We start from the raw sequence: 13,301 nt of genomic DNA, 5'->3' as shown, positions 1-13,301 counted from the left end.
TTGTAGATGACTGATGACCTGTTAACCAATCAGAACGGCAGCTTTGCATGCGTCAAATCAATACGGTGACATCACACCCGGCCACGTATCTCAGCCCCCTTAATGCGCTTCTCTTTAACCTTTCCCCTCTCTTCAGTGAAACTGGATTAAATAAAGGTTTTCTAAGAATAGATACAATTCTATACTAACAATAAAGCCGTATGAGAGTTACAGGGCAGTGAGTGTCTGTGTGTGGGCTACATGGACACTCGTACCAGGGAAACAGACCTTGGTTTCTAACGTTTTGAGATATTCTTTCACACACAGACATTTGCCTTCATATGTAATATATAGGGCTGGAATTCGCAGTTTTTTTAGGAGTGTTCAAAATACTGTAATAAATCACCTATTCGAGGAAGGTATTTGTTTTCGGCCAACATAATGAAGATGTATTGTGTACTTTGATTGCAAAAGTGGAGGGGGACAGTTTCTGTAGCTGGGGCACATATAGTGATAACGTGGTACCCCCCCCCCCCCCCCCTTTTTTTTTTTTTTAGAAAATTTTGGACCATGAGTAGTCTGACCTAACTTATTAAAATTACATTTCGAATCAATAAAAGAAAAGAAAAGAAAAACACCATCATTGCTCCATTTAAAATGATATATTTTGCAACTTGAATTAAGAACCCACCAGTGAATGAATCATATGTTGACGATGACGAACTTCAGTTTTTGACTTCACCCAAACAGCGATCTTGCATCTCAGTTTTATTTTGCGATGACTGTCGAGGGTGTACGGCTTTTAATGTCAATTTGCGGTTCTGACCTGCGGGTCTGGCTGTTTCTTCTGGTACCCTAGGGTTCAAACAGCTCATCCAGCAGCTTGTGATTCATGAACCATGTTGTGTCTGGAGCGATCGGCAGCCATCTTGGGAAAGTCTGAACAGGGTTGCGTTTAGAAGTCTCATTCATAAGAGGAGCTTCACTTCACCTTTTCCAGTTTGGTAGCTACAGAGACCGCTGTTCTAGGACAGTCAAACACAGCAAATGGGATTCCTGTGGAAGTTGAAATATAATACTAGTTATTCCACCGATTATAATTGACGGGTGCCCTGGGAAAACTTGATCGCTCACAAGTGCCTGTCTTATATATCTTACCTAACTGTGTGTGTGCAAATCTGATCTTTGTGAACTCTGCTTACACTCTCTTTTCCTAACAATATCCAAGCACTATCCTAACAATATCCAAGCACTATCCTAACAATATCCAAGCACTATCCTAACAATATCCAAGCACTATCAATTTCTTGGCGTGTGTTGCTCTAGACACAGAACACACAAGGTCGAATAGACCCCAGTTGATCAATTCCTTGTCTTGAAGAGTAAAACATGTCTGTTGATAACAGCACAGCAATATTTGTTTGACCTTTGTTGACCCCCTACAATATCGTTTAACAGTAGTGACTTTTTTTTTATTTATTTTTTTTTATAAGCGACCAAAGTTAAAACCTGTCATGAAGGCTAGTAGTCCAGTTTACAGAACAAAATTCAATTTTAATATGCAGTGTCGGAGAAACATGACACATGTCTGACCTGTATCCACTCTTACCCTCCTTTTACGGTATACGATTTAGTAGCGTTTACAAGTTATTATTGAAAAAAAATAATCCAAAAAGTAAAATTGCAAAACATTCAAAAGCTAATTATATAAAAACAGTAATGTTCATGCATTTCAGAAAACCCCATCGGCCGTCAAACACCATTTCAGGGTTAGAATCTCACACTAGCCCTGCTGCTGCTGCTGCTGCTGCTGCACCCAGTCCTGGGGTTCAGAACTCACCTCAATGAAGTCTATTATTATTAATATTGAAATGACCAGGAGCCAGGAGTTTGAGCAGGGCTAGAAACTCACAGTAGCCCTGCTGTTGCTGCTGCACCCAGTCCTGGGGTTCAGAACTCCCCCTCAATGAAGTCTATTCTTACTAATATTGAAACGATCCAGCAAAATCTGCTCTGAATGAACTGCTTAATTGAAGGGGTTTATGAAACCCAGGACTGAGTGCCAGTGTAAACAAATATTGGTTCCGCCGAATATTTGTTCCCCCCAGGAACAAACATTCGCTGAATATTTGTAGCCCCAGGGCGCTGAACATTTGTTCCCCTCTAGGTGCATGATTATTATTTATCCTGGCTTTTATCATGTACTGTTGTAGGTGAGACTGGACCTGTCAGAGGGGACTGGGTAGTACAAGTTTAGGGTTTGGTAAATGGTCTTTAAAGTAAGGTTCTAGTTGAAAATGCAGACTAGACTATAGACTTATATGCAAAGAATAAGGGGGTACCATTATTCCCAAATATTGGTTTCTAGGGGGACAAATATTCAGGGGGAACATAGCTGACAGGTGTGTGAGTTTCAAGCCATGTCATTTGATTTTATACATGGCCTGTGTTCTCCAATTCAAACACAGATCAGGCTGAGATTGGACGAGATCACAATCCAATCTGGCTGTCGACCAGTCGGATAATGTATGTATATTTAAAAGCCAAACCCACAGCAAGACATACAGCAAAACCAAACTGTGATACAAGCAGAGCATGGAGGAAACCATAAGAGATAATGGCACCGTACCAGGATACACAAGCACACCACTTAACTGTGGCTGTACGCCAACACTTGCTGTTGCTTACATCTCTCCATCCTTCCCTGAAAATGCACGGACATCACCTTACAGACATGCCTGGATTAGAAGCACAATTTGCCCCTCAGGCGTCTGGCTTGCCCCCTATACTTCTGACACTGAGAGGGGTGAAAATCACCTTACAACACACTGTGCTTTTTTTCATAGTTAAAAAATTACTGTATATTTTCAGTAAAGTTTATGTTAAATGGCCTAAAACAGCTGCAGTGTTCATTCAAGAGTAGCACTTATTTGATTGACATTTATTGGAAGGAGTACGGTTTTCGAGGGACCTTCTTTGACGGTGATGTGTCCGGTATGTTAAACCTGCTTCCTGTTTATTTGTTTTTGGAGGGCAGCATTTATTCAAGGACGCTGTTTATTTGAGGATATACGGTATACCGTATCTTAACATGACATCATTCCTAGCTGAACTATCGAACATAAAGATGTTTTAGATCACCTCAATATCAGGGACTACTATATGTAGCATACTGGTAGTGTATAATAATGATTTCCATTACACGAGAGTAGATGTTAAAACTTCATGCTGATTTGAACTCGGCTCTCACCAAGATAAGCACCAACTAAGACGTAGCTTTACAGTAAACTAATGTGATCCATATGCGTCTCCATCCATTTACGTTTCCTTCCATATGATGATGTAGATATCCTTCTGTCTGGTGTTGATGGCTGACGTGTAATGCTGGCTCCAGGGATCAGCTTATTTTGCCTCCCTGGCGCATCAGCACACACAACGGCTGCGATGCTGGCTCCGGGGATCAACCACAGTGCTGTCTCCCCAGTGCATCAGCATGACATATGAGAAATAAACCATCATTCAGCCTCTCAAAACCCAGTCATGTATGTTAAATGCAACAGAGGCGGAGGTGAAGCGTTATCATCGTAACTATTTTCTAAAGTCAGGGAGTCAGAGTGGGGGACAGTTTCTGTAGCTGGGGCATGCAGTAATAACATTAAAAATAAACTTTGATTTGGCACCTTTGTGATCCTGAACTCCCTCTTTGGAAGACAAGAGCGGGTATTTCACAGCCACGCTATGACAATCAGATCCCAATTATTATTTATTTCTTAGCAGACGCCCTTATCCAGGGCGATTTACAATTGTTACAAGAATATCGCATTATTTTTACATACAATTACCCATTTATACAGTTGGGTTTTTACTGGAGCAATCTAGGTAAAGTACCTTGCTCAAGGGTACAGCAGCAGTGTCCCCCACCTGGGATTGAACCCACGACCCTCCGGTCAGAGCCCTAACCACTACTGCACACTGCTTGTTCAAATAGCAAATATTTTATAGTATTGAGACGATAGACATGGGAAATGGTATCACGATTGAGAAACGTCACATTGAAAAGAAACAGTTCTTTATTACTGTGCTCTGCTTTTTCCTCTCTGCTTGAGATCACCCACAATGCACTGCGAGGCCAACACTGCATCAGTTGATTGGCGTTTCTGCTGGGTCCTAGTATACTGACAAGTGATTTTCCATTGAAAAAAGTGAGAGGGACATAGAGCTCTTAAGCTCATCTCCATTGCATACACTTGGGGTGTGTTATATTCTACCAATTGTGGTAATCAATGCTATAATTCCCATTTTCTTTGTTGCTTTTGGCAGATTCCTGCCAAGCCTCTTCCCTTTCCTTTCCTCTGCCATGTCCCCATTCGGCTTCTCCTCGTATACAAAACAGATTTCAGTGAAACTTTACTGTGCTGCTCGTCCTAAACCAAGCCACATTTAATCAACAGCACAACCTTCCCATCACTCTGAGAGATTCCTTCCACAAATTCTGCAAATGTTTGATCACCAAAGCACATTTACTGCGAAGAAAGACAAAGGTCAAGGATGCTCTTGCTTTGGTTAGTGCGTCATGGACTTCATACTTCCAAGACACACTGCTTTCACTCCCTCCCCCTCCCAGTCCCTCAGCTCTAACCACTAGACTAGACCACACTGCTTCCCTCCCTCCCAGTCCCTCAGCTCTAACCACTAGACTAGGCCACACTGCTTCCCTCCCTCCCAGTCCCTCAGCTCTAACCACTAGACTAGACCACACTGCTTCCCTCCCTCCCAGTCCCTCAGCTCTAACCACTAGACTAGACCACACTGCTTCCCTCCTCCCAGTCCCTCAGCTCTAACCACTAGACCAGACGACACTGCTTCCCTCCCTCCCAGTCTCTCAGCTCTAACCACTAGACTAGGCCACACTGCTTCCCTCCCTCCCAGTCCCTCAGCTCTAACCACTAGACTAGACCACACTGCCTCCCTCCCTCCCAGTCCCTCAGCTCTAACCACTAGACCAGACCACACTGCTTCTCTGCTGGTCCCATAAAAATTCTCCCTGAATTACATGAGAAATGTTTTTTTTTCTCCCTTGAGATCCTTTCTCCCTTCAGTTGCACACATACACCCACACACATTCGCACACATAAGCTATAAGGTGCAGTTGCTTAGCAACAGCCAGCTGTAATTATTGTGACAGATAGAATTTTGCATGCAGAAGCCTGCACTTACTGCCAGCATGTCTCCCAGTCCCTTTGCAGTAACCACTAGGCTCGGGTTACCCTATGAGTCTGTGTACACTGGGACAGTTCAGGCTTTTCAACTCATATCACAATGCATTCTGGTATGTTTTACATCTCAGGTACCTTTCACAGCAGGACTACACTTACCAGAATGCATTGGGGGGTGAGTTGAAAAACCTGAACTGTCCCAAACAGTTTTAGTGCAGATGGAGTCATATGGTAACCCTAATTTGATCACATTCAGAACTGGGCTAAAACTAAATTTCTAAAACTAATAACCCTGGACTAGACCACATTGCTTCCTTCCCTCCTAGTCCCTCAGCTCTAACCACTAGACTAGGCCACACTGCTTCCCTCCCTCCCAGTTCCTCAGCTCTAACCACTAGACTAGACCACACTGCCTCCCTCCCTCCCAGTCCCTCAGCTCTAACCACTAGACTAGACCACACTGCCTCCCTCCCTCCCAGTCCCTCAGCTCTAACCACTAGACTAGACCACACTGCTTCCCTCCCTCCCAGTCCCTCAGCTCTAACCATTAAGCCACACTACCTCACAACACTCCCATAGGCCTCATTTATCACAGAAATGCATTTTGTTCATTTTCTTTTTTAAGATTTATTTTCTTAAAACTGGTGATATTTTCTCTCCCATAAAAACACACCCATTCCCACTATACACACACACACACACACACACACACACACACACACACACACACACACACACACACTCAGTCCTGTATCTTAGCAACAGGCTAGGTAATTACTGTGACAGATCGACATTCACACGCACTGGCGTGTGGAAGAGCAGCTGACCTCCTTTCTGGTGTGAAGCGTTGCGTGTGCTTAGCATGTTAAGAGGGCTGGGAGAGCATGGAGATTGCTTCTCAACCTCTGTAGCAAATAAACAACTGAAGGGTTTGCTCATGGAGTAATTTTAAAGGTAATTCTCCTATGATATGTACCGCGCTAGAGATGCAGTGAATCTCGATAGTTTAAACACTACAAAGCCACTTGCAGTTCGTGAAATGCTTCTTGAATTGATGAATGTGTTTTTTATATTTCACTTTAATGTTCCCCTCCCCCACCCTTTGAATGCCATGCATTTGAAGCTCCTGATTTTTATTCCATAGCAGTTGCTGTCGTTTACTACGTGCTAATATTGGATTCACCAAGACAAAATGAGATAGTAGTGGTGGGGAACCACTACTTCACACTGCTGCCCATTGTATACATTAAATACAATGGAAAGTGCATTTAATGCTCCTGCTCACTGGTAAATCCATCTCAGTTACATATGTGAGCAGGAGGATGATGGGAAATGTAGTTCTGAGAGGTCCATGTGGGTACATGGGAAGCCATCTTGAGGCAGGGAATGCAATTAAAAGTTTAAAAAAGTGGTCAAAATGTAAAAAAAATAAAATAAACAAAACAATACACACACCTCACGCAAACAGTTGTAGCAACACATGGGAACACGTAACACAATAAATTAAACAGGTCCTTATGTACCCTTTAACTTGAATGCTATAAAATATGTACTGATTGTGATGTGGGAATTAATGGAATAGATTTTCACAACTATTTAAATACTGCCGTGATATCGGTTAGATTTGGATGGGAAATCAGAAGTCTGTAGCAGTGTAGTTACAGGGCAGGTTTAGGGAAGTGAATAATGAAATGTTGACTCTGTTCACAAAGCTTTATCTCCTGAGCTGTTTAACAAATGTTTTTCCAAAGACAATTCAAATCCATTTTGATATTTCCAGAACTGTTTATTACTGTTGTTAACGAAGCCACCAGTAGTCCCGAACAGTTTCAGGAACATCAAACTTGATTATATTCATAAAAAGACAGTGTGCTCACAACCACTCTGTCAATGTCTCTGTAACACTTAAGGTGAGCAATGTAGAAAGGTCTGGTGCTTATGAAACTTTCTATATTCCTCAAGTCAAGTCCAGTAGTAGTAGGCATTCAATTGCCTATAAAGCTACAGTCTGTTGGAACGTTTTACAAAAATCAACAACAGATAGTCACGCTACACTTTAGACGGCACTAATCATGTTTCAAATAGTCATCTAAAGCTAAAAAAGGATCGTCAACTACTCCTGTTAATATCTCAGAAACCATTTCAGCTGGCAACTTCTCTCGTTCCAGTATCCTGTTGTCAGGTATAGCTGACCCAGGAAGTAGTAGTGCAAAATTAAAAGGTCACGTTGTTATTATCTGTAATTTTCTTGTATTCGTTTTTCAGTTTTTTTATTTTACACTGAATAGCAGTGCGATCGATCCCCTGCTGCCGCAGAATTTCCCCAATTTTTGTCAGACGCTTTTAAATTTCTAACTGTGCCTGACAGCTGCTCTTAAATGTGGTTTTCTGCTCACATGTTCAGGAGAAACTGTCGTATCTTCTGTGTCCTTTGAAACAACACCTTTGTCTGGTTTGTTTTAAACCCAGCCTTCGCTTACGACAGTTCAAAAGTTTCTTTAGCACACAAAGTAAGATGATGTTCTTCCGCACAGCACAGTTTGGCCCCGTGAATGAGATACGAACCGGTGCTGTCTGAGGTGTAAGGGCACCTATCACTTTCAACTGTGACCTAAGATGGCCGCCATATTGGAACTTGAAGCTGTTGCTCAGTACACAGCAGTATTCTATGATTCTCGGTCGATAGTGTGGATAAATCCAAAGCAACATTTTTTTAAAGTGTTTTCCAGTATAAATTAACCCATTATTTGCTTTAACCTTTAGTCATATCAGTGATACAGACCATAGGCTTTGATATACTGCCTTTTTAGTTGGTCCATTGCTGTATTCCTATTCTTCTCTCACTAAAGTTCCGTTACAGGTGGTATCCCGTGAATATTAACTATTTCACTGCCACGTTGCTTCAACCTCTGGACTAACAAATCTGATCTGATATGACACACCATATGACTCCATACACATTAGGACAGTTCAGGTTTTTCAACTCACACCCCCAATGCATTCTGGTAAGTGTAGTCCTGCTGTGAAAGGTAACTGAGACAGGTAAAACATACCTGAATGCATTGGGGATGTGAGTTGAAAAGCCTGAATTGTCCCAAACTGTCCTAGTGGACATGGAGTCATATCCTAACTTAGGTTATACAACTTGTAATCCTCACAAAATGTCCAGTTTGTAATTTAAGACATACATCACTGCTGCTTATCATATTACAGTTGCCATGGATAATGATGAAGCCTTTCTGCTTGGCTTTCCAGGTGGAGCTGGGACGCAATGATGGGGCGCAGCAGAGTGAGAACACCGTGCTGTTGCTGAAACCACAAGAGAGATACTCTGGAGGGGGGCCGGCTCTGAACGAACCTAAGAAAGAAAGAAAGAACGGACTTCCAGAAAAAAAGGTCAAAAGAAGGAGGGAGGGACGGAAAGAAGGATGGCCAATGCCAGCGAGAGCAGCGAGGGAGCCAACCACCCACTGGCGTCCGGTTCCTCCACCGTTTCCACCTACGTCAAACTGGTCCTCCTCGGGCTCATCATCTGCGCGAGTCTGGCGGGCAACCTGGTGGTGTCCCTGCTCATTCTGAAGGACCGAGCCCTCCACAAGGCTCCGTACTACTTCCTCCTGGACCTCTGCCTGGCGGACACCATCCGCTCGGCCATCTGTTTCCCCTTCGTCCTGGTGTCCATCAAGAACGGCTCAGCCTGGACCTACAGCGTGCTCAGCTGCAAGATCGTGGCCTTCATGGCCATCCTCTTCTGCTTCCACGCGGCTTTCATGCTCTTCTGCATCAGCGTGACCCGCTACATGGCCATCGCCCACCACCGCTTCTACTCCAAGCGCATGACCTTCTGGACCTGCGTGGCCGTGGTCTGCATGGTGTGGACGCTTTCGGTGGCCATGGCCTTCCCCCCAGTGTTCGACGTGGGCACCTACAAGTTCATCCGCGAGGAGGACCAGTGCATCTTCGAGCACCGCTACTTCAAAGCCAACGACACCCTGGGTTTTATGCTCATGCTGGCCGTGCTCATCCTGGCCACCCACGTGGTCTACATGAAACTGCTGCTGTTTGAGTACAAGCATCGCAAGATGAAGCCCGTCCAGATGGTCCCAGCGATCAGCCAGAACTGGACGTTCCACGGGCCGGGGGCCACCGGCCAAGCGGCCGCCAACTGGATCGCGGGGTTCGGGCGCGGACCCATGCCCCCTACCCTGCTGGGGATCCGGCAGAACGTTCACAACCAGAACCGTCGGCTGCTGGGCATGGAGGAGTTCAAGGCAGAGAAGCGGCTGGGCCGGATGTTCTACGTGATCACGCTGTGTTTCCTGGTCCTGTGGTCGCCGTACATCGTGGCCTGCTACTGGAGGGTGTTTGTGAAGGCCTGCACCGTACCTCACCGCTACCTGTCCGTCGCGGTGTGGATGAGTTTCGCCCAGGCCGGGGTCAATCCCGTCATCTGCTTCTTCCTCAACAAAGACCTCAAGAAAGGTCTCCTGGCTCATCTGCCCCCTTGTTGTAGGACTAAACCGCAACTGCCCCGCGAGCCCTACTGCATCATGTGAAAGAAGAGAGGTGCAGGGAATCTAGAGGAAGCTGTTTTTTGCCCTCCCTTTCAAACCTAGATTCGGGTTCGAATGTGTAACACAACCGTTTGAGGGGATTCCTTTTCTATTCTCCTTTTAACTTGTAAATCCCACAAACACAAAATAAGGTTTGAACTAAAAAGCAAGATCCTGTTTGCTACTAAAGAACACTAACTACCCCTTGTAGCCAGAGGATTTTAAACAACCTTCTTAGTCCAGCGGATGAATAGTTCTGTTTATTTGATTGAAAGATTAAAACCTAGTTTTATAATGAGGAATTCCAGTCGGTGTAATGGTAATTCATTTTACCTTAAAGGACAGTAGCAAATCGCCCCCTCCCCTGCGATAAGAAAGGGGTGACAAAACTTTAAATACTCCCCTATTCCCCTGATTTCAATTTCGTGGTGAAGCTCAACATTCCTGCACATTCCTGCCCCCAAATCACTTCCTGTGTTGCAGGCATTAGGGCTCCACCTGAAACACACACTTTTATGCCACACATTCAATCAGGTGTGGCTCAGATGGGACTCATAACAGGGAAGCAGTGTGGCCTAGTCTAGTGGTTAGAGATGAGGGACTGGGAGGGAGGGAGGCAGTGTGGTCTAGTCTAGTGGTTAGAGCTGAGGGACTGGGAGGGAGGGAAGCAGTGTGGTCTAGTCTAGTGGTTAGAGCTGAGGGACTGGGAGGGAGGGAAGCAGTGTGGTCTAGTCTAGTGGTTAGAGCTGAGGGACTGGGAGGGAGGGAAGCAGTGTGGTCTAGTCTAGTGGTTAGAGCTGAGGGACTGGGTGTGGCTGAGATGGGAGTCTAATACCTGTCGCACAGGAAGTGAACAGGGACAGGAAGCAACGGGGAATGGGCTTCACCAGAATCAAAGTAAAAATGAAATTCAAGGACAAACGTTTCGACTACAAGGGAATTGTGAAAAGACCTCTCATCAAGACGATTGTCACTGAATTCCTTTTTAGTGTTTCTAAATTGAACGCGCTTGAGTGTTTGATAGTTTCGGATGAAAATGAAAAGCTTCGGGCGTTACAACTTTTACAGGGAGGACAACATTCAAGCTTCCTGCCGTTTCCTAGAGGAAAAAAATCAAAAGAGGCACAATGTTGCCTTGAGCTTCTATATCCCGTTAACGTTCCTTTAAAAATTGAGATCGGCCGTTCAATGTTGTGGGGTAGGGCTGAGATGAGATAGAGTCGTCATTACATTCCCTTTTAAAAATATGCTGCAGCATTACTTCAATAAAATAAGGCAGTTCTGGTTATTTCACAGTGCTAGCCTTGAGAGAACTGCAGTAGAAGTGCTTTTTTGTCAGTGCCAAAGTAAGCAGGTGTCCTTTCCTCAAGGCCATGGTTTACAAATTGACAGTTCTGCAAAAGCAGGTTTGATAGCAGTTGACAGTAATGTATCTTAAAAGAAACGTGCGTAAACCAGTGTGCTTGTGTGTGCAGGTGGAACTATAGGTTTGATAAGCGTTGTTTTAGTAGTTAAAGACCTCTTTGAAATGAATCTAGAGGCTTTGTTTTAGCCCTTCAAAATGTTACACAGCAAGGCAAATGTTTCATACTGTTGTACTTGCTGAGTTAAACACAAAGTTAAAAGCAGTCTGAAATCAGTCTGGCTCATTTCCATCAGACCCAGTAGAAACTGGTCTGTCCAGCTTGACTCTGTTTCGAGGGCGTGTTGCATTTGCAAACATGCAGACTGAACATGCAGGGAGGGTTGGGAAATATTCGAGGTAGAAGAAGGGATTTATCAATTACAGAAGAAGGCAGTGCTCCAGATAAGGGTTTGGGTCATTGGGTAATTTGCTCTTCAATGTAGACACTGTGAGTAAAATATATTTTTACACAGTGAGTTATAAATGTACGTGATAGTCTACCAGGTACGGTATCTAAAACACTCAGATTCTGTCCTGTTAAATTAGATTCCGTTACTAGGGGGATGACCTTTGATCAGCCGAATGACCTCTTCTCGTACATTCTTGTACTTTTCCAGAATTGTCTTTCTTGTAAACTACAGCCACTCAAGGATGATTTTTAACACCTGCAGGCATGTTTGTAATGCACTTTCCTTCTGTCTGTGATGTGCTTAGATTTTTGAAAAGAAACCAGATTCCACATTTATGTTACAAACGTGAGAAGCAACCGGAGAGTGTTAAGGAGAATTCTGTAACTTCGTTTTGGAAAATTAACATGAAGCAGGAGAAGATTACAAGCTTGAATGATCAAATCTGTGTTCCGTTTTAGTAAAACCCGTGACATTATATTTATATATATTTTAAGATGTCACATGTGGAAGGTAGTTGGGGTTTGAGTGTGGTCTAGTCTAGTGGTTAGAGCTGAGGGACTGAGAGGGAGGGAAGCAGTGTGGTCTAGTCTAGTGGTTAGAGTTGAGGGACTGGGAGGGAGGGAAGCAGTGTGGTCTAGTCTAGTGGTTAGAGCTGAGGGACTGAGAGGGAGGGAAGCAGTGTGGTCTAGTCTAGTGGTTAGAGCTGAGGGACTGGGACGGAGGGAAGCAGTGTGGCCTAGTCTAGTGGTTAGAGCTGAGGGACTGGGAGGGAGGGAAGCAGTGTGATCTAGTCTAGTGGTTAGAGCTGAGGAACTGGGAGGGAGGGAAGCAGTGTGGTCTAGTCTAGTAGTTAGAGCTGAGGGACTGGGAGGGAGGGAAGCAGTGTGGTCTAGTCTAGTGGTTAGAGCTGAGGGACTGGGAGGGAGGGAAGCAGTGTGGCCTAGTCTAGTGGTTAGAGCTGAGGGACTGGGAGGGAGGGAAGCAGTGTGGTCTAGTCTAGTGGTTAGAGCTGAGGGACTGGGAGGGAGGGAAGCAGTGTGGTCTAGTCTAGTGGTTAGAGCTGAGGGACTGGGACGGAGGGAAGCAGTGTGGGCTAGTCTAGTGGTTAGAGCTGAGGGACTGGGAGGGAGGGAAGCAGTGTGGCTCTAGTCTAGTGGTTAGAGCTGAGGGACTGGGAGGGAGGGAAGAAGTGTGGCCTTTCTATAAAAAAAAAAAAAAAATTTTAGAAAGTGAACATTGCCAGAAGGGATTTTTTTATTAAATTATTTATTTATTTATTTATTTATTTATTTATTTATTTAAACAAGAAATGACCCCAGCATCATAACGTGGGGTTAACAGACCCTGGAAGAAAATGCTGATGTTTCTTGAAAATTCTTATTAAGTTCTAGAAACAGACCGATTTCAGTAGCTCTAGAGAGCAAATCTCTGCTTTTATTTTTGTTCCTGTTTGTGTGTGTGTGTTTTTTTTTTTAAATCAACAGGCACGAAGGAAACCTATTCCAATACAAATGAGAAAGTTAAAATACTTCTTTATAAAGAAAAGAAAGAAATGTTATTTTAAACAATACCTTTGAGACCTTTTAAAAAAAAAAAGATTTAGAGGAAGTCAGTTTCTTCGACTCACTGTAGCTATTTTTTTTTTCTCATTTTTTAACACATTTTTTTAATAACTATTTTTATATAGCGTCTTGGAAGTCTTGACAGTGAAGCGAACACACAGGCCTTGAAAGACTCT

General features: G+C 44.0%; 1 protein-coding gene across 1 annotated transcript in view; it reads left to right on the top strand.

The window, feature by feature from the left end:
• Positions 1-10,367, top strand: part of gpr173 (G protein-coupled receptor 173) — a 13,152-nt gene extending 2,785 nt beyond the window's left edge. Inside the window, exon 2 of the mRNA XM_034007243.3 lies at positions 8,451-10,367. Coding sequence (XP_033863134.3) covers positions 8,624-9,751 — 1,128 coding nt within the window. The 5' untranslated portion in view covers positions 8,451-8,623 and the 3' untranslated portion in view covers positions 9,752-10,367. The remainder of the gene's footprint in view (positions 1-8,450) is intronic.
• Positions 10,368-13,301: the final 2,934 nt, after the last annotated feature.

Source organism: Acipenser ruthenus, chromosome 56, assembly GCF_902713425.1.
Source record: "Acipenser ruthenus chromosome 56, fAciRut3.2 maternal haplotype, whole genome shotgun sequence".
Lineage (NCBI taxonomy): Eukaryota > Metazoa > Chordata > Actinopteri > Acipenseriformes > Acipenseridae > Acipenser > Acipenser ruthenus.
This window is presented reverse-complemented; position numbering and strand designations above follow the sequence as displayed.